The sequence below is a fragment of the Panthera uncia genome, chromosome A2 (assembly GCF_023721935.1).
Source record: "Panthera uncia isolate 11264 chromosome A2, Puncia_PCG_1.0, whole genome shotgun sequence".
NCBI classification, from domain to species: domain Eukaryota; kingdom Metazoa; phylum Chordata; class Mammalia; order Carnivora; family Felidae; genus Panthera; species Panthera uncia.
The window spans coordinates 114,631,128-114,655,580 of record NC_064816.1 but is presented as its reverse complement, the minus strand read 5'-3'; the positions used below and the strand labels follow the sequence as shown (position 1 = coordinate 114,655,580).

The following is a 24,453-nucleotide window of genomic DNA, read 5'->3' as shown; positions in this document are numbered from 1 at the left end:
CTCACGGTTCATGAGTTTGAGCCCCACGTCGGGCTCTGTGCTGTCAGTTCAGAGCCTGGAGCCTGCTTCGGATTCTGTGTCTCCCTCTCTCTCTGCCCCTTCCCCGCTCACGCTCTGTCTCTCTCTGTCTCTCAAAAATGAATAAACATTAAAAAAAAATTATAAAATAAAAAAAGGTTGACCTATTTTGAAAGGGCATTTATAATTGGTTAAATATGTTATTTGTGGCCATTTCCATAAAAATGTGGGTATTCCTCTTTCAATATCCTTTTATCATATCCCTATTTCTGTTGGAAACTCAGGTTTAACCTACAATGATGCATCATTTCAGCTTTTAGAATCTTTTATGAGAATGTAACCCATGGTAGTTATCAAGCTTTTGTATGTTAGAAATCATGAATTGATAAATTGTGAATTCAGTGATATAAAAATATAAACCCTGGAGGGTTTAAGCTTTGCCTGGGCTTAAATCTCGGCTCTTCTATATGCTGGCTGTGTGACTTTGGACAGATTATTTATTTAACCTCTCTCTGCTTAAATTTCCTCATATTATAAAATGGGGATAATAACACTACCTTTTTAGTCCTGGAGAACCTAACACATAGAAAGTGCTGTCTTTGCTGTCGTTATGGTGGTTGTTATATCTCTACCATTTTGGTGTCATCACTGAGTCCAGAGTGCTTTGGAAGAGAGCTAGAGACATATTTTTAAATGAAAGAATGATGGAAAAAATTCAAACCGAACTAGGAGATAAAGTGAGTTGACAGCATCCCAGGTTAAGGATATATTCTGGTCTGTTCCTTCCATCCCACTTTTATTTTGCAAAAGATACTGATTTCTCTTTTTAAGCAGTAGCATCAAGGGCATACGACTTGTGCTTCATTTTCATTTTTGTTGTCTAGGAATTTCCTTGGAGATGCTGCTGATCTATGCCAAAAGGCTTGGGACTTATATCATTTCTGTGTGCGTTTTCTGCTGGATGAACGAGGCTTAATTAGATGGTCTCTTCTTTTGTTTTCTCTTTAAAAACTTGGACACTTCATCTTGTTATTCCTGGGTTGTAAGGCCGAGCATGTTTGGTTAAGTAATTCTCTTGGGATGTAAGCTGGCATCCACTCGGTTCTTGTTAAATGAGAACTTTAAAAGCCTCTTGCTGAGTGGGCTCCATCATGGTTGACCAAATGTTTCAAGATGTAGGCACAAACTGTTTTTGTCAGTTTTTCAAATGTAGTGTAATTTTGAAGTAACAGTATGCTTTTCTATTTGGAAAGATTAAAAAACGCGGAGTGAATGGTTGTCTGCTTCCGATGGTTATGTGAAAAGGAGGTGCTGTTCCTTTAGATTACTCTGGGCCTACATGCTTTCATCCTCCCTCCTTCCCCCAACCCAGCAAAGCAGATTTTGTCTTTAATTCATCCCTTCTTCTATGCATTACATACCATTACATGCCATTGATGGGTCCTGGCATACAGATGAATCTAAATCCAGAGAAATAGGCGACAAAAATTCTTTTTTAAAAAACATTTTTAAAAATTTAATTAATTGATTTATTTTTTAAATTTACACCCAAATTAGTTAGCATATAGTGCAACAATGATTTCAGGAGTAGATTCCTTAATGCCCCTTACCCATTTAACCCATCCCCTCTCCCACAACCCCTCCAGTAACCCTCTGTTTGTTCTCCATATTTAAGAGTCTCTTCTGTTTTGTCCCCCTCCGTGTTTTTATATTATTTTTGTTTGCCTTCCCTTATGTTCATCTGTTTTGTCTCTTAAAGTCCTCATGTGAGTGAAGTCATATGACATTTGTCTTTCTCTGACTAATTTCACTTAGCATAATACCTTCTGGTTCCATCCATGTAGTTGCAAATGGCAAATTTCATTCTTTTTGATTGCCAAGCAATACTCCATTGAATATATATATACCATGTTATCTTTATCCATTCATCCATCAGTGGATATTTGGGCTCTTTCCATACTTTGGCTATTGTCGAAAGTGCTGCTATAAGCACTGGGGTGCATGTGTCCCTTCGAAACAGCACCCCTGTATCCCTTGGATAAATACCTAGTAGTGTAATTGCTGGGTTGTAGGGTATTTCCATACTGTTTTCCAGAGTGGCTGCACCAGCTTGCATTCCCAGGCGACAAAAATTCTTAAAGACTAAAGATATTGTGATACACATGGGAACAACTCTCCTATACTTAAAATTGAGATAATGGAAAAATAGAGACATCCTAATTCATAATAATTTAAGAGTGAGGCAGTTGGAATTAGCAAGAGATCTGTCTACATGGTTATGGCAGGGCAGAGCCATGGTCCAGAGTCAGACAGGGAGGTGTAGAAACATCTTGCTAATAATGCTGGACCTTTGTACTGACCACTGTAGATGCAGCCTATCCAACCTCTCCCACAGAGGCTATACCTTCCAAGAACCTAAGGTTACTAAATGTGAAAATTTCTTTGCCTAAGTTTCCTTTCTACTCTGGGATAGAAACCCTTAAAGAGAACCCAAATCACTATTCTTGTAGATTCAGAAACTGAAGCCAGAGAGGTTAAGTTATCTGCACAAAGTCACACATTGGCTTAGTGGCTGAGCTGCAACTAAACCTGGGTCTCTTGGGGTGCCTGGGTGGCTCAGTCGGTTAAGCATCCAACATCAGCTCAGGTCATGGTCTCATGGGTGGTGGGTTCAAGCCCCTTGTCAGGCTCTGTGCTGACAGCTCAGGGCCTAGAGTCTGCCTTGGATTCTGTGTCTCCCTTTTTCTCTGCCCCTCTGTCGCCCTCTCTCTCTCTCTCTCTCAAATAAATAATAAACATTAAAAAAAATTTAAACTTGGGTCTCTAGCTTCCCAAATTAGTGTTCCTTTCAGTGATCCATGCTGTCTTTGCTTATCCATTCAATTAGTAAATGTAATTGAAGGGACTCTAATTAGTTTGGCTCCTAAAGACTTCTGTGGTTAGTGTCAGACTGGCAACAAGGTTTGTCGTCCCCCCTGCCCGCCCCCCAGCTTTTGAGTCATGGCCAAATTTTGTCAATTATTTCAGAGGCTTGAAGACATCACGTGGAAGTCAAGATGATTTGAATAGCTGGACACACGTGTCTGTCTATCTGTCTGATAAACACGCCTTCTGTAGTGCAAATTAGAGACTGTTATAATGTACCAAATGTAGATAGTCATTAGATACGGAGCAGTTGTGGCCAGTGCAGTGGTGACATTCCAGCTATCAGTATCATTGTGTGTTTTTTCCGGACCTGTGAGCTTTGACACCACTTTCCTATATAATTGAGGGGTTAGCAGTACTCTGGCAACCCAGGCATCCCAAGAAGCAGATGCTAGGGATGCAGGGGGCTGATTGGGCACCCCATGCACTTGGCAGTTGCATGAATAGGCACTGCCAGTTCATGGGTATGAGAAGCTTGGAGGTGTGAAGTACATTTAGATCTGTGAACTAATTGTTGGTGTCCCTGAGGGCACCTCTCAAGGAGTTGTCTAGGTGAAATCGACTTTCCTTCAATGGAAGAGACTCACCGAATTCCTAAGGGAGAGTCTGAAATTGACTCTTAGACCTCAGGGCTTACCGCAGTCCCTGAAAGATCAAGAGAGTTGGAGCTGATCATGGAAGGAAAGGCCACTGAAAGGTATGCCATCGTCTTGCACTGTTTGTATTACTTCATTTAAGGAGGGATGAACAGAGGAGGCTGTCTGTGGAACCCGTCTTTTTGATGCAGTCCAGGAGTAGAGAAATAGGACTCCTATAGCTTTTCCTTTTTTTATACTCATCTTCCTGAGCTGTTTTTCTTGAGTACACTTGAACCGTTTGCCAGCAAAGAGTCTCCTTCTTTTGAATCTCAGCATTTGGGCGTAGGAAAGGTTTTTACGTAACTGGAGTATTTCTTCGTAATTGCGTGGAAAAAAATTTTTCTTTCAGAACTTTTAGGGCAAATCCTGATGAGGTATCAAAATGTACATGTTGAATGTGCTGCACTGTAGACTCTAAAATGCCATATTGCCTTTAGAATGAAACACTGGAAGAGAGAGAATATCTGTTTTTTTGTCTTGGGGTGTGAGATATTTTATGTTATCATTTGATATTAATATACAGAATGCTAGGATACTTGACCGCCTGCAATTTTAAAATAGGACTTAGGAAATTATGTTAAAACTGCATCTAGAATTTGATTTAGGAGCTAATAGTCTTCTAGGGAAAATTGGATTGTGGTCACTTCTATCTCACAATATTGAAATCACACACTGCCTTCCCATTCTTTCCCTCTCATCAACTGCACATCAAAGACGAAAAGAAAGCATTAGGTATAATTCTGCCATACGCAAAACAGAGGCATTCCCATTTCCAGGATGCTTACGTTTCCTTCACGTTTCCTAGCAGAAAATATGTCCATTTTTAATACATATGTACACCATTCTACAGAGAAATCTGCAGTTATCCCCCTGGTAGCCGTTTGTCTTTTTTTAAAGAGAGAAAAACCTTTAGAGGAGCTTTTGTCACAATTGGGGTGGTGGATTCTTCCTGTTAAAGGAGAGTTTGACTCAAGAAGTGAACTCCCAGTCTCTTCTGACCTCTTCGGTTGCCAGCTGGCTGGCGAGGCGTATCAGGGTGCACATGGGAGAGAGCGCAAGGGTTTGGGGGAACGTGGGTGAGGGCGTGTACATCTGTGCGTGCATGCACACGTACAGAGGATGGACGGTTACCTTCCTTTACGGTATGTTTGTAGTCATCATAAGGCAGAAATGAGGGCGGGAGTGAGAGAGCGGACCTTGATGCCCGTTTGTATGTCTTGTGTCTGTAGTTTCCACATGTGTCCTGGTAGCTTGGACGCTCAGCCTTTATGATGGTACTTACAGCTGGTACAGTTAAGTGCTCGTGTCCTTGTCCTGACCTTTTCTTTTCTGTACAGGCTTCATTTCCCCCCCCCCCCCCCTTGAAAATGGAGACTAGAGAACGGTGGTAAACGGGACTTGAAATTTTACTGGGGGATTTTGCTGCCTATGAAATCACCGGTGAAGCCTATACTTTAGCTACCATCCCCGTTGCACTAGGATGTTTTTCGTAGTCAAAGCATCTACCAAAAAGTATGCTGTTTGAGAATCCAAGTTGGAGGAATCCATGAGAAGTACGTCTGTTCCCAGGACTGTTGGGTTTTGCCCTTTCCCCCTCAACTCACTTCACACTTTTTAAAATAAACAGTAGATTTGATTCCATAGAAACTGCATCTATATGTGTGTAACGAATAGCTTCTCTATTTTAGGCAGTAAGCTTTTTTTTTTTTTTTTGTCATTTGGAAATAAATTAGTTTTATTCACTGTCACTGTTGTCAGCATGCATAAAAAGTGAATCCTACTTGGGCTCTTGAAACTGCCTCCGTTTTAAGTTAAATAATGTGCCTTTGTAATTTTTTTTAAAGGTAGTGTCTTGCCCAGCAGATGTAGCTGAAAAAGCTGACAGAATTATTACGATGTTGCCCACCAGTATCAATGCAATAGAAGCTTATTCAGGAGCAAATGGAATTCTCAAGTATGTATCTCTCAACTGTGGAAATTTTCTTGTTATCGTAGTTCATGAATTTCATATTTGTTAACACTTTAGGAAATTACAATGATGTCCGTTAAAACTTTCTATACTGTTTTCTTGTTTCTGAAAAGTGAATGGTGTGGTTTCTCTCTCATTGTAAAGGGTTTCTTTTTTCACTGAAAGCAAGAATGTGACTTTTGGGAATAATTTTTTTTTTGCTTCTGTTTCTTTCCTTAACTCTTGGATTAAACATATGCTTTCATTGCTAACATGTTTAAGAGACTTTTAAAGCTTGCATTTTAAACTGTACAAATGTTACAAGCATAATTTTCTTATGGTTTATAGAAATTCAGGAAAAGGTTTCTATGAAAAATAAAACCAAACATTGGAAAGAACACTATTATTTAACATTTTATTATATTATAAAAAGTTATTGTATGTCCTCTGGGTTAGTACATCTGTAGTAAGAACTTTGAGAAGTTGGAATTAAAGGTTAGCAGTAGCTCTTTAAATAAAATATAATTTGGGTCAGAGTTTTCTAGCCAGTGCTTAGCTTCTCTGGCTTTGAGAACCTTTTGGTTAATTTCTGCCTATTGCCAAATCCTTGTGGTTGTGTTAGAATGACAGTGGTTGAATTTCCTATTTAATTTGCTGGTCTCTATGGTTCCTGTTTCTAACTTGTTTTGATGTTGAATTTCAGCAAGGAGAGAACAAACTGGTAGGTCCTGTAGACATACATAGGGCTAAAAGAAAGTGTTTAATTTCATGAAACTGTAATATGTGAAATTTGAGGTTTTTGGAAATTGAATTGTAACTTGCAAGCAAAAGACACTTGGCTATTAGACAGAAAACTGATAAGATAAATGTTTAGATTTCAGGGAAGGTTGAAAGACGCTCATTTTGGACAGAGCCTTGAGGCCCATGGTGTGTGTGGTCCTGAGGTGACTTAGTGGTCTCATTATCTAGTCTGTTCCAGTTATGGCCCTGCTTAATTGCCTGCTTATTTGCCTCTTCAGGAAAAGTTACTAAACTTTTGTGTGGTGACCGTTTATTAATATTCTTTGCTAAGGAATATGGTGGCCAGCTAGCAGAGCAGTTTTGTCTGGGGAGTGCTTTCATATATTGCGGCTTTACGTTGGACTATAATTTGCTTTTTATGGGTGGTTCTTTATTTTCCTCTGGGTCAGGGTCATTTCCCCACACTCAGTGCATATGTAATTTTTGAGACACTTTCCCATTTGCTTCAAGATTTAAGACCCTTGGGGCACCTGGGTGGCTCAGTCAGTTGAGCATCCGACTCTTGATTTCAGCTCAAGTCATGATCTCAGGGTCCTGGAATCAAGCCTTGCATCAGGCTCTGTGCTGAGTGTGAAACCTACTTGGGGCTCTCACTCTCTCTTCCTCTGTCCCTCTGCCTTGCTTGCATTCTCTCTCTCTCTCTCTCTCTGTCAAATTAAAGAAAATATATTTAAGATCTAAGGAATGTTAATATCATGTAATTAAAATTAATTATTGGTAAACATAATTCTTATGTTTTAGGTTATATCAAGTGAAGCTCCACATACTTATAGTGACCTGTAATAGAGCATGCTATTTCTTTTCTATGGAATATACCATTGCATTTGGACCAGATCAATTCATGTTTAAAATGGTTGTTCATCACATTTTGTATGCTATTTTTTCTATAAAAAGATTTTTCTTTCTTTTAATAGTTTTTTAGCAATGATTTTCTATTTTCTTCTTGAGTATTTATATTTATTCATTTCTAATTTTATAATCATAATTATGATTACGTGTCATCTGGCTTAGTTGATCTGTAGTAAGGACTTTGGGAAGTTTGAATTAAAGGTAAGCCATAGCTCTTTAAATAAATTACAATTAAAAAAAATTTACAATTTAGGTCAGTTTCCTAGCCAGTGAAGATAGACATAGATTATAAGGGAACCATGTAGATAGATATAATATGTACTTACAGTACAAACAAAATTGTCTTATTATAAGAATGCCATTTAGTATTGATGTAAAATATGTTAGAGGAAAAGACTGTTTCCCCGCTTTGCCAATGTATATATATAAATTTACCATAAAGAGCAAAAAAACTGTATTTGTGAGATTTCTAGGTTCATTCCTATATTTTCCTTTCTGCCTCTTTGATGTTTTATTTTATCTTTAAAAAGCTGTAATTATTAACGAATATGCCACCCTCGAGCAAATGGCTGAATTTCAATGTTGTGTTTAGTCTACCTAGTGGAAAGGACATGGATATGTGAAATTGGCAACGTGGCTTATTAAAGACAAATAAAATACTTTTTAAAGAGCCCAGCTATTTTACAAACAAAAATTTAAATCTTACCAAATAGACCTTTTAAAGTTAACAGGTGTTTTAAATTGCTTACCTATATTATTATGGTATTGTGTATTTCACCTAAAACCAGAATTTATAACATGTAGTTTATTAGATTATTTAGGTTTGTTTGAAAGAGTTTGGGTTTACTTTGAACTTTAATTGATCTGAAAATGAATTTGAGATTTTTAACCAGTTCTAATAATGTTTTTAATATTAAACCAAAGACCTCCTTGATATCTGGCAAATTTTAGTAGATTCTAATTCTATAGGTAGTTGCATGAAATGTTTATGCAGAATTGCAAGCTATATTTTTAAAACTATAAACCTATAATTAAACTATTACTTTTATCTATTTACTTAGAAAAGTGAAGAAGGGCTCACTATTAATAGACTCCAGTACTATTGATCCTGCAGTTTCAAAAGAATTGGCCAAAGAAGTTGAGAAAATGGGAGCAGTTTTCATGGATGCCCCTGTTTCTGGTGGTAAGTGGCAGCTAAAATCTATGCACACTTATTTCTGTTTGTCAGAAGAAGCAATTACAATTTTCTGGTACCCAAGACATATCCACATATTTTTAGACCTGTTATAGGAGTCTCCATTTCCTCACTGAAAACAAAAACAAAACAAAATCACTTCTGTTATTCCGTATGCTCAAAAAACATTGCTTGTTCTAAGTTCAGACAAAAGGATGTCACAACCTTGAAGAGTTGTGAATTTTTGGTCCAAACTGCTATGGGTTGGGCTAGAGCTGTTCCTAGAAAATTTAACTTTTCAGAACAGATTCAAGAAGTAACTAGCTTGAATCTTCTTTTAACTGTTAAAGAAGTTGAGGAAATGGTAAAAAAGAAAAAATCATTTTGCAAGGGGAACTTTAGGCCCAGATGATTTTTTACAGGTGAATGTTACCAGAATTTCAAGGGGCAGATCATCTCTGTTTTTCTATGAACTTTTCCAGACAATAGAAAAAGAGGAAACACTGCTCAACTCATTCTGGAGACCCGTGTAACTCTGATACTTCAACCAGAAAGAGAGAGAAATGAGAGAGAAAAATTTTAGGTCTATATCAGTCATGAATACAGAAGTAAACATTTTTAAAAAGTATATTAGCAAACTAAATCCAACCATGCGTAAAAGAGATTAAACACTACAACCAGGTTTGTTTTATCTCATATGTACACAAATGACTTAATGTTAGAAAATCTATAAATATATTTCACCACATTAACATACTTAAAAATCATATGATCATCTCAGAGGACAAGGATTCTCAGTAGTAAGATTCTAAAAGCATATTATTATATCAAATATTAATAGTGGGGATCTGGGTATTTTGGAATGGTAGGATTATAGGTATTATGATTTTCCATAATTTCCAAATTTTCCAAAATTACTGTGTAATCAGATACCATACACATACATGCATGCACACACACATACATATGTGTGCATAAATATACACGTATATATGTAATTAGTTGAAGACTTGTTTCTAGCTTGAGACTTTCTAGAAAGGCTGGACTGAAGAAACCAGTCATTTGCTCAAGACCAAGACTAGATTTTTTTTTATTATTATTTTCTGTAAAATTCTAACGTAATCTGAGGAGGAAAATAAAGATTGCTAAATGGAAAGTTGTCCTTTATAAAATCATCATCTCCTTACAGTGTTAAAAAATAGCTAACAGCTAGTGTGGTATGTTGTTACAGTAATGACCTTTAATGACTCACATCTCTGAATCCACTCCGTGTATCCATTCACTCATTGACTCTGAGTTGAGCTATCTGACTTGCTTTGGCCAGTGGTATGTTAGCAAATGTTACACAAGGATAGACTTGAAAAGCACTTGGCCCTGTCTTGCTCATGGGGACTTCTCTGCTGTCACATAGAGAAGCCTGGATTAGCCTCCTAGAGACAGGCACTAACCACCAAGCGTACGAGTGAGGCCATCTCACCAGCCAGCCAGAGTCACCTTCCCAGATGACTGCAGCTGTATTACTGAGCTCAGGCAAATGAACTGCCCAGCTACAGTTGTCCAAATTGCTCATCTACAGAATTGTGAGCAAATAAACCCACTAAGTTTGGAGTGTTATGTAGCAGTAAATAACTGATGGAGCCAATATAGTTGATATTTCCATTCTTATGTAGAAGTGTTTGTTGCCTAATGGATCGATCAGTGTGCCACCTGTGCTTACATAGTCTTAAGTGTCATAAACCCTTTCTGAAGGAGAATGATAGTACCACAGTTAAAATAAAGGCCAACTTTAATGCTAAAGCTAAGACGCTAAAATGAAGTTTATTATTAAGCCAGTCCAGAAAAGAGTTTTGTTTGCTGCAAACTGGTCCGACTTGTATCTCTGTATTCCTGAGTACAAAGGAGAATGTTTGCCTAAATGCTACTGAAGTAGCCACCCTGGTGGGCTGATATGAGATACCTATATTTCATAAGATCTGGAAAAGTAAGTTGGTAAAACTTCAGTAAATCTTACGGTGTTTTCATGGACTTGCTGGAGTTCAATATTAAATAGTATGTATAGCTTTTAAGTGTCTTTTGTGCTCTTAGAATTTTGATTAGTAGAAGGGACTTCAGTAATAACTTAATTTGACTTTGTTATTTTACAGATGGGAAATTGAGATCGCAATGAGGTTAAGTGGTTTGCCCAGAGTTCTCTAGCTTGATAGCCAATCTAGACTAGAATCTTCTCTCCCAACTCAATCTGAGGATCTTCCCACACACTGTTAGACCTTTTCTTCCTTTAGTCCCACCCTGTGGTGGCCTTCTCTTTTTCAAAGCAGTGGCCTACTGTTAACACCATTTCTAACAATTTTACCTAGTGGCTGGTCCTCTCTCTTCTGTCTTGCTAACTAACTAGCACTGCCGTGTAGTAAAACCTTTGGTGGGGAGGTGAAGGGAGAATTGCCTTCTTTTCTGACTCACAGAGATTGGCTTCTAACCTGGAAGAGGCCTAACAATTCTGTTCCCGTCGTTTGAGAAGCAGTGGTTGAGAGGACATTATTCTCAAATCTGGGGACCTCTGCAGAGATCAGAACAGTCCTATTGTATTCACCCCATCCCGAAATGTTTATTAACTGGCTTCTCAGGAGTCTTTTGTTCTGCTGATGAGTTGGGATAGAACCAGGGTTTTTTGGGTCTTTCATGTCTTTCATGTGGATCCAATGTTTTGTTTAATCAAATAAATGTCCAGAAAAAGAGAAAGTAGAGTAATATTTTGACACATCCCTAACATGTTTGAATGTGACTAGGCTAGGATCTGTTCAGAGGTTTAAGGAGATGGAGTTGACAGGATTATAACCGAAGGCAGTGAAGCTATTTTCCATGCCCTTCTTCTGTGTCCCCATAGTATAGTATCTTTGCCGCTCCAAGGACCATGGTGTGATTCTTGTTTGTGCCTGTTTCTTCCACTGCTAGACTCTGAAGAGGGCAGATGTCTTTCTCCACTTTCTATCTCCAGCGTATATCTCCTGGCGAGCATGTAATAAAATAAAGTATGATGGATTGCATTAAAGATCTTCTGGTTTCTAGTTTTTTAATTTCAAGATTAATGTCAAATATTTTGAGCTTTCCTGCAGTTGTTTCCTCACTCCCAGGCTGTACTCCAGCTTATTTATCTCCAGATCATTGACCTCTCTCTGAAGTTCAAGTATCTGCCTTGCATTGTAACATCAGTAAGATATTAAGTAATTACTGTGTTCAAAATGTTATATTGTAATATTAGATGCCATTGGGAAGTGTGATTATGATCACAGGGCTGGGGGTAGGATAAAAGAAGTAGAATAGTAATTCAGAACAACTTAAAGAGGAAGTTCTTGCATTAGAAGTTTAGGATTTAGGAAAATATACTAATAAAAATGATGTATAAATAGTTACACAGTGCAAAATAATGTAGCACAGCAGTCTTCTCAGTACTTAGCAACCAGAAAGGGAACTCTTCACTAACAGTTTGATCATAGCAACATGTCGGGCATTGTAAAGAAATACTGTCTTTGTCCTTTCTGGGGTGGCTATTAATACTTTGACTTTTACCTGTATGGATATATAGAGAAAGAATGATACCAGATTCGATTTAGACAGTTGATTCTGGGGCAACAGAAGAAGTTTTAGTTCTGGAAATGGAAAGTTTATGTTAAAGGTTAACTGCAAACCTCATAGGTGATTGATTCTCAGTTACATCCACGGGAACGAACTAGTGGAATTTGGAATTAGATTTTACAGTTCGTTAGTGACTATTCTTTAAGCAAAGAAAAAAGGAAATCTGTTAGTTCATACAATTCTCTTATCACCTTTAGTTTCAGTTTTTGTTATACTGTTAACAAATCCAAAGTTCACTTGATATTAGGCTCAGTTGGTTAAGCGTCTAACTTCAGCTCAGGTCATGATCTCGTGGTTCACAAGTTCGAGCCCCACATCGGGCTCTGTGCTGTCGGCTTGGAGCCTGGAGCCTTCTTCAGATTCTGGATCTCCCTCTCTCTCTGCCCCTCCCCTGCTCGCACTCTGTCTCTCTCTCTCCCTCAAAATAAATAAAAATTAAAAAAAAAAAGTTCACTTGATATTAGGGGTAGCCTAGAACTTTTAGGGAAAGAAAGGAACTCTAAAAATGAAGGTTTAAAAAAACTGAAGGTCTTGTGTTTTTTTTCAGTGAAATGTACTTAAAATTATTATACAATTCCTGCAAGATTATATACTGTTTTCTGATTATACACTCTTTTTGTTGTGCTGACAGTACCTTGATTGCAAGGGACATGCTTCACTCTTCATTTCATGCAACAAACATTTATTGAGTACTTTTATGTGGTGGGTATGGTCTAGGTGCTGGAGTTAGTGCTTTGAAAATATGAAAAGTCTTTTGTCACATGGAGCTTATGAGTTAGTAGGACTAGAGAGAGTAAACGAACAAAAATAATTTTAATGATAAGTCCTATGAAGAAAAAAAAAGGCAAAGTAAACAGTTAATGACACAGACTTAAGGGGAAGGTCTTTTTACATAGAGTGGACAGGATGCCTTCACTGGGGAAGTGGCAGTTAGGCAGAGACGTGAAGGCACAAGTCTGGGGGAAGGGTATTTCAGCGGAGGAAGCTGCTCGGAGGGCTCTGAGGTATGAACAAGCTTGGTAGGTTTGTGAAACATTTATCTTTGTATCACCAGGACTTGGCAGGTAATTGTATTCAGCGTTCATTGAACTGACTCACCTATAAATTGACTCCCCGTATGTCTAACGCCATGCCTTCGTTTATCTGTGGTTATCAAAGTAAAGCTAACTAGGCTGTTACGTAAGTTAGCCCATGACACTGGCCTCAGATATGATGCCTTAATCTATTTCTCTATCTTGTGTAAATCACATCTGTATGAAAGTTGTAATCCTTTAATAGTCAAATGTTGTTTCGTCACACCATTTTGGATACATGCTCTGTTTGTTTGTTTTTGGAGAGGGTCTGCTACTGTAAGGTTAGTTCCAATTTGATCAGCTCTCGTGTATAATGAATGCTAGACATAAAGCAAATTAAAAACTATTGTTTGTGACTAATGACCAAATACTGTTCAGTGTGTTCCAAGGGCGTAATTAACAGCACTTAACTGTGCTTGAATAATTGAAGAAGAAACTCACTGATTGCCTAATCTGTCTGTAGAGTTGCCCAGAGACCTTGAGTTGAAGTGACTCTGAGGTGGCACTTGTGCTTAGCCCAAGGCTGTCTGAGCCGGCAAGCCTCATTGATTTGCTACACCGGATTGCTCCAGTTAGGGATTAATGTCAAAATTAAATAATTGAACTGGTGTGTATGTGTTTCCCTACCGGGAACCCAAATTTTATACTCTATTTGGCTGGGTTAAGTTTTAGTAATTTGTTTGAGGTGTTCTTAGAACACGGAGTAGTGAGCACAAAACCTATTAAGGGATTTCTGTTAGAGTCCTGGACTTGCTTGCTCAATTCCTCAATGAAAGTCTCACACACACACCATTCTTGTTTTTAAAACAGTGAACTGGGCATCTACTGTTTTTCCACCAGATCTGTATCTAATTTAGGGTAAAGGGACCACAAAAACAAAACTTATTTCTATTTTGGCACCTAACACCATCATAGTTAAGGATTTGTTGGCATTTCATTAAAACATTTTCTTAGAGAGGTTTATAACTTGGCAGATTTACTTGCCTTTGGGCTGCAGCATTGCTATTTCTGTCCAAAAGTAAATGCTTTCACCAAATTTCATACAACTGAATTTGCGTGGGTATATGATGTGTGGAGAGGGAAGGGCTATCCCAAGAGGTCTTTTTTTCAAGTTGTCACAAGCTGTTCGATTAAACAGTAGTATTGTGTGCGGCATTTACTCTTACATTTTAGTCTTACCTCAGGAAGATTTTATTTTTTTAATGTTTGGAAATAGGTTGATTTAACATGGTTGAGATAATTCATTTTCATGAGTCCTTCCCTTTAAAGAATGGTACTACTATGATTTTTAGTTCTTTTTACATGACTGGCTTCTGTTATAAAATGTGAAAGCATTTTGTGGCGGGGGTGCCTGGCTGGCCCAGTCGATAGAGCATTTGACTCTTGATGGCCCCACGTCGGGCGTAGAAATTACTTAAAAAAAAAAAAAAGAATTTAGTGGCACCTGGGTGGCTCTGTCAGTTAAGCATCTGACTTCAGCTCAAGCCATGAGCTTGGAGTTCATGGGTTCCAGCTCTGCACTGGGCTCTATGTACAGAGGGCCTTCTTCAGATCCTGTCTCCCTTTCTCTGCCCCTCCCCCGCTTACTCTCTCTCACCCTCTCTCTTTTTCTGTCTCTCTCAAAAATAAATAAAAATTAAAAAAAAGTTTAAAAAGTGTTTTATGGCATTGACTTTTGTAGGAGAGACTTGAATTACTCGGTCTTGAAAAATATTAGCTAAAATAAGCCTTTCCTTGGCCTGTTTTCGTGGTATTTAAAGCTTTAGTAACTCAAATAATTAAAAATTTTCCTTAACTTTGTTTGATGGACAGATGCATTTCCTTGAAAGTGACCTAAAATTCATCAATGCCAGCACACTAGAAATGGGTTAATTATGTCAGCCGTTTACATTTACCCACAATTTTACTTATTGCCTTATATTCATTAAGTATCCTTTTTGCCTCTGGAGGATACCTTTTTTTTTTTTTTTTGCCTAGGATTTTCTCCAGTTTGCACAAGTAGTTCAGAAATGTTTGGTAAATAAATTCCAAGGATTTCTTTGAAATTAGTCCCTAAGAAGAGGTGCCCATAAAAACCTCTTTTTACATTCTCTGGCAGGCTTAAGACTCCCTACAACATGTCACGGACAGGAGTCCCTATATAAGGTGTTAATGAGTTCTTAACACGTTTAGAGAAGACTGCTGACTCCCTGCCCAAGGTAGCATAGTTGAGGCAGCTTTAATAATCTGTCTCCTAAGAAAATAGTAGAAGAATGGCTTAGAGAAGGCCAGGTGATCAGTTCACTCAGTGCTCGTGTTACTGTTATCATTTATTGTGAGTAATAATTACTATTGCTAATAACAACCTAGTTTATTTCTCAGAATTTACGCTCTTGCAGTTTGCAGTTCCCCATCTCCAAATCTGCAGGCCAGGTTTTAATTGCTGCGCATTTAATTGCATTGACATTTCCAGTCAGGTAACCATTACCAGGGTCGATCCTGCCAGGCTCTGTCCTGTGGTGGAGGGACACTGTGTTCTCTTCACATGGTTATGTTGGAAAGTGCATGGATAAGGCAGGGGTCCTGTCTGAAGTAATCCTAGGGTATTTTTAATGTCCTTTAATTGCCATTCAGGATGTAAGTCAGACCAGACACAACTGGGTCTGGTCACAGTTCAGAACTGCCGTGTGGTGTTTATATAAAGGTAAAGTATATTTAGCAAATAAATCCCCTGAAGCTATTCCTTATATAATTTATTTTTTATTAACATCTGTTGATTGCTAAGCAGTGTGAAATCAGTTCCAGTATACATTGTGTATTATGTCTTTATTTTGTTTGACTTGTGATCCCTGGATAGCACTGGCGGTAAAGCGGGAGGAGGAAACGGAATTACGAATTTGACAAGGGCCTTGTCATTGCCATCAGACCATTATCAGACTTATTTGTGGTTTTCTAGACGTCTGATTTTCTTTTCTTTTTTAGATGTCTGATTTTCTTAAAGATAGCTTGATAATGTTAGCAAATGAAAAGTATAGTAAGTTGAATTTAAATCCTTCCCTCTCTATATTTGCTATATGGTTCCATTTTGTTTTACATTGCTTTGGGTGTTTCAGTTGTGAGAATTTTAAATTTAGAGGCCCATTTCATAGTAAGGACCCTTCCATTAGGGCCAGTGAAGGGATGGCAGCAGATTTACCTTCTCGTCTTCCTTCCTAGTGATTTAAACTTGACCTGAAGGTGGAAGGTTTTTGTTGTTGTTTCATATATAGGTCAGATTACTTGTATCACTGTGAGAGATGTGGACTTTTTTAGAGGAGTATTAAGAGTTTTAAGATTTGTCCCTGACATCTTTTTTATTGAGTTATTGACTGTTAGTTATGGTCATCAGAATGTTTATCCCTCGTGGTCTCTGGGACGGCATTGTTCTTAGGGAGGTCTTTAAAAACGAAACATAATATGAGGCTGGGCATACAAAGAGTTTTATCATTAATTACATTTCATTTCCCTTAATTCTTACGTGTTAGGGTAATACTTGTTCTCAAGTGACCAACATTTTTAATGTACTGTGTACGTATATTAAACGAGTAGAAAAACAGTCTTGGCAGACACTGAAATGGTTAATTGGCTTTTCCAGCCAAGATAGGTTTGTAAAACTTTCTGAAAATTAAGAAATGGGAGGGAAAGAATTTTTCTCTTCATTAATGCCATATTTTTATTAACCCTTTACCTATAAAGTGTAGTTTTAGGCCATAAACATCTTCTTGCAGCACTTTTTCATTAGACAAGCAGCTAGAGGAAGAAGAATAGTTGATTTACTGTGATTGTCAGATATCTGCAAACATTACAGTAGTTAAAAGAGTTATTTTGACATGACATCCTAAGTAGGGATGAGATTTTTTTCTAAAAGCGAATGATAATTTTGAGAAAGGAATCCAAGCAACAGCGTAATAATGACTTTGAGATGTGTTATCTTTAGTAGCAAACCTTTAAAAACAGCATTAAGAAATATTTGATGATTTCTCATGATCTTTAATTGGGCTGTATTTTTATATTCTTATTAGTACTTGTATAAAATCAACAGCTTTTCGTGATAAGGCATTTACATGTTAAATTTTGCATACGGCTCTATTAGAAATAGATGGAACAACACTGGATATTTTAAAATTAATAGGAATAGCCTAAATTTGATTCAGAAAAGTTACTTTATATGACATTCAAGGGCGAGTGGACAAGGGCAAGAGAGAGGAGAGAGAGGCAGGCAAGGCAGGAGCACGTGGGGACGAGAGCGCAATTACATTGTCCTTTTCCATTTTAGCTGGTAGTTTGGAGTAAAATTGTAAAGTTAAACTTTTTGGAATTGTTACTACCCCGAGTGGGAATATAAACTATATTGAACAAAATTTATTTAGCCTGTTAAACAGTCCACCTAAAACTATAGTTAATTAGTTTACGTTATTACATCACTTCTAGTAGAGGCTCAAACTGGTACAGAGTAAGAGGAGCTCCATCAGGTGAGCTGACTGCTACCCATATGGGGCTTTAAGATAATGATGAGTTTAAATTTCCTCTTAGAGCTAAGTGAGAATAAAACTGGAGGCAATAAATACTCTTGGCCAAAGCCATTAAATGAAAAAGCTGGGAATTCTCCAGCTCTTGACTTAAATTGTTTGTTTATCAGCTGGCGCCTAGTCTGGAGTCGAGAGCTGGAGATTTCTATCTGTGACAGAACTTTGAAACTCTTGCAGGACACTTTCATTTCAACTTAAGGTAACTTGAGTTTATAGCTTTGGCTTTAAAGATTACTAATGATTTACTCATTTCCTTACCATTTAACCAGAGTGGACTTTTTCCCAGGAAGGGATCTGTGTTTATTTAGGGCCTTTGTCTGCAGAGGGATTAAAAGGCAGCCCACCAGCATTGTGAACTTGATGGTAATAAAAGGTCACCAAAACACACCATAAAAACATTCTTACCATGGAATTAATTATACAGTGTAATTTTACAAAGCAGCTCGGTTACTCCATCCTTGCCGTCCCCCTACCCCCGTTCTTAAACATTTCATCTTTTAAAAATTGAAGTTTTGGTATAATTTAGGCTTTTGAAGCAATATTTTGCTGCTGTTATGGTATTTAAACATTGAAGCAATTGTCACCTGCGTTTAATTCCTTAACAATTTTAAGGTTTTTTAAATAAAAACGATCGTTGTTGTTAAACTGTGGGATGAATAACTTGTTTGGGAGAGGGTAGAGTACTCTAAGGGATGGTTGGAGTTTCAACAGCTCAGTTTCTAAAAACCTAAGACTAGTTAAGAGTTTTTTTTGTGCCACCAGGTGGCATTGCATCCAAACCTGCTTGTGATAAAGGGAGGTTTTCAAAATAAATTCCTTTTTGTTCAAGAGAGGTCGTAATCGTTTTGCTAGATTTTGCCTTTGAAGTTGGCTTAAAAATACATCTGATACCAAGGTTGATTAAATGTCTCCAAAGACCTGAAGAGATTTCTGAATGCTGCAAATGTTTGCTTTTAGGTGGTGAATATTGAAAGTAAAATGTTGATACATGAGCAGAGGATTGCTAGTTTTTTTTTTTTTAGGTAAAGCGAACATTTAACAGTTGGTTATTTTTGTTTTGCTTTTCTAAACACCCGAGAGAGGATCCTGCCTATAAAAACCCTCACAAATGTTGCAGAGACTCCCCAATTCGGCAAATCACCCCTTCCCCCAACGCACACACACTCAAACCCACCCCAGCCCTTATTAAAAAAAAAAAAAAAAAAAAAAAGTGTCAGCAGGTTTCCCTGTATGGGAATTTTTAAAAAGAGGGAAAGACCTCTGAAAGGTGCAAGTGGGTCCTTCTCACAAGCCTAACTATGAGATTCATTAGGCAGTCCATGCTCATGTGTTAAAAGCTGCTTTTGGGAAAGTAAATTCTTGCAGTTTCCTGTACTGGTTTTGAGGAAGTCTTTATAGTCTTTCGAAAACAGCTCATTTTAAGAAAGTGATAATGTAAAAGCAAGAAAAAAAACCCTCATTATAAATTTTATAAAAGTATAATTTTTAAATTAAAATATACGTTTTTCTTTTTTTATGAACCTGCATATATTAATAAACTGTACAGAAACAAATTATTTAATACAACCTATCTAGGTGCTATGATATGTTGAATAAATAAAGTTCAGTGTGCACTCTGTTGATTTTTACCCTTTTAAAAAGTGTATTCACCATGCAGAGATGTTTAATGCTTAGCTTTGATCATTTATCAAAAAGCTTTATGAAATTTTACTCATTTTATATTCCTGCCTCTTCTGTCGAGGCTTCTTAGAAGTGTGCACAACCTGTTTAAGAAATGTATGTTTTCAAAGTAAATGTTTGACCTCCCACCTTGATGTTCCTGCTTTTAAACACACACACCCATACCCCCCCTTCTCTATATTTTGAATAACTTGATTGAAATGTGTGTTGTACTAAAACTAAATATATACAAATTTCAGTATTACAAAAAGAGAATTGTGTTTTAACAATTATAAAAATTTAAAAGTGGCACATTTGAAAATAGTCTAGACAAAGGTACTCAAGACATTTGACCCTGAATATTTTACTTTTAAACTTGATACAACAGTCTGTTTCTTAGCTTTGTTGTATGCTGATATTCCTACTTATTTAACATCAAAAAGCTGTAGTGGTTTCTCTTTATAGATTGTGCCTGTGTTCTGGAATTGCCTCCTGCTGCCCATGAATTGCTTCTTGGCTTGTTTTGTTAGAATTTCTCACCAGGGTTTTTGTGAGCTATGTAGCCAACATTAAAAAAAAAAAAAAAAAAAAGAATTTGATACAGTAGACTGGATTAGTAAAAATTATACTTACTATTCATAATGGTAACTGAATAAACCTCTTGGATCAGCATATTAGTTTTATGTAATGAAAGCCCATGCAAATCTCATGTAATAATATGCATATATAAAATTGCCTACAATGTCTCTGTTTTTCTAGTTATTTCTGTAATATTAAATGACTTTTTTTTCAGAAATTCCAGAAACCTACTTTTTCATTAAAAAATAATAGGAAAAAAATCCTTACTCGTTTCAGGGTGTGTGTAATTTGGTAATGGAGCATTTAGATTTTGGCTTCTTTCATTTCAGTTGGAAATAGTATTGGTGTAAGTGAGTGTTGCCATGGGAACCTCCACATAGATATAAAAGGCAAGACTGTCTAAGTGGAGGAGGAGGGGCGATGTACTAAAATACCACCGGCCTAAATGATCTATTTTATATGTATGTTGGGGGGTGTAGGGGGAGCTAGTTTGAGAAGAGAAGAAAAAGTGGTGCAGAAAGTAAATGTTAAAAGTTAAAATCATGTACTCATACTTATGGAATCGCACAGTTGGAAGTGTTGTAAATTTGAAATGTGATTCTTAATGATTTGTGTCATTTGCGTGTGCCGGGAGTCTTTGCATACCTTATTTTTAAACTGTTGACTAAACGTGTTTAACTTACGTGATTTTAGATAAAATATTTAATAAAGTGAAATTTGGTTGGAAGGTTAGGATTTGGGTCTCTGAGATGGTTTTAATTGTAACTTTATTAAAGATAATTATCATACTTTATTCTTTTTCAGATATCTGAACAATTTCTTAAATCTACAATTTTTGGAGACTTTTGGCTTTCAAAGGAAAGCTGGCTTTAGAATATTTTTAATACTAGATTTCAACATTTAAATACTTTTAAATATTACTCAAGGAAACAATGACTTACTGTATTTGCATGTATAATGTATGGTTTTCTGGAAAAAAAAAAAAAAAAGCATGGAACCAGCAAAAGCAAGCATCAAATCCTGTCCTATCCTTTTAGCAGCGCATGTGTTGCTATTAATCAAGATGGTTAGAGAACGGCCAATTTAACTGCATATAAAATAACATTTTTGGTTTTTGTATATTTAGGTTACAAAGAACAGTGAAATTGTGCCCAACATGAGTTAGCGTGGTAAAAATGCACCATCATCATTGTACTTTTAACACTATAGATTCTGGTTGTCAAATGCACGTGTAAAAAAAGAAAAGACATTAACCTGGGGAAAACTGTTTAAACTTACCTTTTTAGTCAGTCCAGAGAAAAAGTGAAGCTGCCAAGGTAATAAAACATCCAGAAGTTTTTAAAATAAAAAGGGTAATTTAAATTAAAAAAGGGAGGCGGGAGCCGGAGAAGAAAGAGGCTAAAAAAGACAGCACTCCGCTCCCCAGGCCAGGCAGCATCTGATGTAAATTAACCCCAGTGGAAGTGTATTGTTTCCAACTCCGCAAACAATGCCGGGCATCTCTTCCAGAGGCGTGGGTGTTGGCGTGGACAAGAGGGTGTTGAGAAGTTGAGAGTAAGAGGTGGTGAGTTTAGTCATCAGGGGATTCTGTGGCATAGAAAACAACAGGGTTGAGCGCAAAGAATGAAAAAGTATGTTTGCATATAAAGTTAACCAAGTTTAACCTTCAAGAGGTATGAAATAATTCATAACTGTGAGAGAATGCTTAGTTGTCAATAATCTTTTAAAGAGACTGAGACCTTAATCTGCAAAGTGTTCAGCAACCAAGATACCCACTCCGAGGTGTGCTTTGGCGTAGGGTATCTGCTTAGTTTTAGACTTCTTAAAACAAAACAAAACAAGAAAAATACATTTCTTGGAAAAATAGATAATAAAAGTGATAAAAAGTCAAGCTTATCAACAAAATAAGAGAATGAAAGTAACAGCAAAAACATCTGTGTTGTTTTTCAGTGTTTGTCTCCTGCCCCCCCAGCCCCGCTCCCATCCTCCAGCTTCCTTGAGAAAAAAATATGACCGTTTTAGAGTGGAAAGCATAAAATTGTACATGGCCTTATCAATAAATGGATTCAAAATAGCATTACTTTAATTTAACACCTTAAAGTTTCATAATATAGAATTTTCTAGGAGACAGCAACTGATATTTATTATTAAGTACCTTTGGTGTTTCAGGCTATGATGCTGGGTAGTTTATGTATTTTAAACCATTTAATCCTTATAGCAGCCTCATGAAATGCAGATTACCCTTATTTTTTAGTGAGGAAGTTGAGGCTTTTTTAGGAAGGGACCACATGACAACATGTACTTACTGTAAGAATTAGCCTGATGTAGCAAAAAGAAGGCATTTTAGGTAGAAGATTTTAGAATATTGTGATAGGACTAATAACTTCAAGTGTGGCACTTGTTTAGGTAGCTAGGCTTTGATTTGTTTATTTAAAAATGGAATCAGTAGAAATGCTTTTTCATGCTCCATTGATAGCACCATTGAGTGACATACTCCGCCTCAAATCAAAATATAGAAGGAATTAGTAGTCGACTAAAAAAGTCCATGCAAGTAATTGAAAGCAGTTTTGTTTTTGGTCTCATATGCTTGAATCTAGTCAACCACAGGAATAAGAGACAAGAAAATGTGGAACCGGAAGTAAAAGCCATTAAGTTTTAAACCTAAAATAACTTCCTTGGAAGGTCTTTTAGAAGTTGGGTGTTAAAAAGAGCCAAAGGGTATCTTATACAGGACAGTTTCACATATGCTTTCTCTTTTAACTTGTGTTTTAAATTTGTTATTTTCCAAAATAAATTATTTAGTCACAACTTTTTAAATACCAGAAATTGGCCTTTGTAAAATATCCATTTTCAGTGTGCATGTAGCCTTTTTTGGTATATTTATAGTATTCAACATTAAGACTTAAGACTGATAGTGTATAAAGCTTATTGTGCAATAATAATAATAATGAAGTATACTGTTTAGTCTTATTTGACATTACACCTACCATTTGGTGTTTTACTGAATTATAATGTGTTGGGAATTGATGATTTTTATCTTCTCAATATTTTTTACCTTTCTCAATATGCACAGTTCTTCAGTCATATTACTAAAGAAATCCCTCTCAACAGCTTTTAACAAAAAACCTTTAACAATAGTGCAGGTGTGTGTGTGTGTGTGTGTGTGTGTGTGTGTGTGTGTGTGTTGTGTGTGTTTTAACAGTTTTATCCTGAAGGTAACTCTGAAAGATACTTTCTGCACCTAGTTCAGATTATGTTAAAAACAGTGAACAAACAAACCCATACTCATCATAGTCTAACTATACGACACAGGTTTCACTGAAGGCTGTAAGGAGATCTGAGGTTTATGACATTTTGCTTTGCCACTTTTTCTCTGAATTTTAAAAAGAAACCAAGTTTGCCGAAGTTTGAAATGCTAGTGCATATTTGGAGAATAAACGGAACCCTGAGAATTTTAGGTGTTTAAATGGTCTGATACGTCTGGTTTCATCCTTACAGATTTCTAGCTCCAAACATGATTGGCGGTAGTTAGGAAAGACAAATGAAGAGGAGGAGCCCTTTCCCTCATAGTGGCATGTTCAACAGGGAAAAACAAACCACTACTCTTGTTACTATAGCTTACAGCAGTGAAGAAGAGCCTCATACCAATTCTCAGGGGTTTTTTTTTGGTAGTCCTGTGTGAAGCTTCTTTTATTTCACTTTGCTCTCTTTCTTCTTTTTTTAAATTTGTTTTTAATGTTTTTATTTATTTTTGAAGGAGAGAGAGAGACAGAGCATGAGCAGGGGAGGAGCAGAGGGAGAGGGAGACACAGAATTCGAAGCAGGCTCCAGGCTCTGCGCGGTCAGCACAGAGCCCCATGCGGGGCTCGAACCCACAAACTGTGAGATCATGACCTGAGCCAAAGCCGGACGCTCAACCTACTGAGCCACCCAGGCACCCCTTGCTGTCTTTATTCTTAATATTTCCCACTTGTTATATCCAAATTGTTTCTAGAAATGCTTACTAGATAGATTGTTGTGAGAGGAAAGGGTAGAAAAGGCAGAGCAGAGAATAGTGGCAAGAAATTTCTGGCAAGAAAAAAAGCGCTATTCTGACTCTGGCCCTTACTGGGGTAAAGTTCCAAGAGAGTAAGGATTATTACTGGTCAGCAAATCATCCAACTGGATAGTGATGAAAACTGGAGTTTAGCCAAATGTATTTTTGTGTGGTTTTCCTTTTTTCCTGCTTTTGGTTGTGGGTCATCTGATTATGACAGGATGAAGTTCAAATTTAGTTTTGCTTAACCTCAGTGATGTTATTTTTCTAACCAAAGTGGCCAATGATAATGAGATTCTTCATCAGAAAAAAAAAAAAGAGCAATTCTTGCTCTTTATCTGTATATCAGTTTTATTTTTATTTATTTTTTTTATTAAAAAAATTTTTTTTTAACATTTATTTATTTTTGAGACAGAGCATGAACAGGGGAGGGGCAGAGAGAGAGGGAGACACAGAATCCGAAACAGGCTCCAGGCTCTGAGCTGTCAGCACAGAGCCCGACGCGGGGCTCGAACCCACGGACCGTGAGATCATGACCTGAGCCGAAGTCGGACGCCCAACCGGCCAAGCCAC

The 24,453-nt window shown here is 37.1% G+C and overlaps 1 protein-coding gene across 2 annotated transcripts in view; it reads left to right on the top strand.

Moving 5' to 3' along the window:
* HIBADH (3-hydroxyisobutyrate dehydrogenase) overlaps positions 1–24,453 on the top strand; it is a 108,783-nt gene that overhangs the window by 16,452 nt on the left and 67,878 nt on the right. For both annotated transcript variants that reach the window (XM_049642940.1, XM_049642941.1), the window contains exons 3-4: positions 5,426–5,535; positions 8,241–8,362. In XM_049642940.1, coding sequence (XP_049498897.1) covers positions 5,426–5,535; positions 8,241–8,362 — 232 coding nt within the window. The remainder of the gene's footprint in view (positions 1–5,425; positions 5,536–8,240; positions 8,363–24,453) is intronic.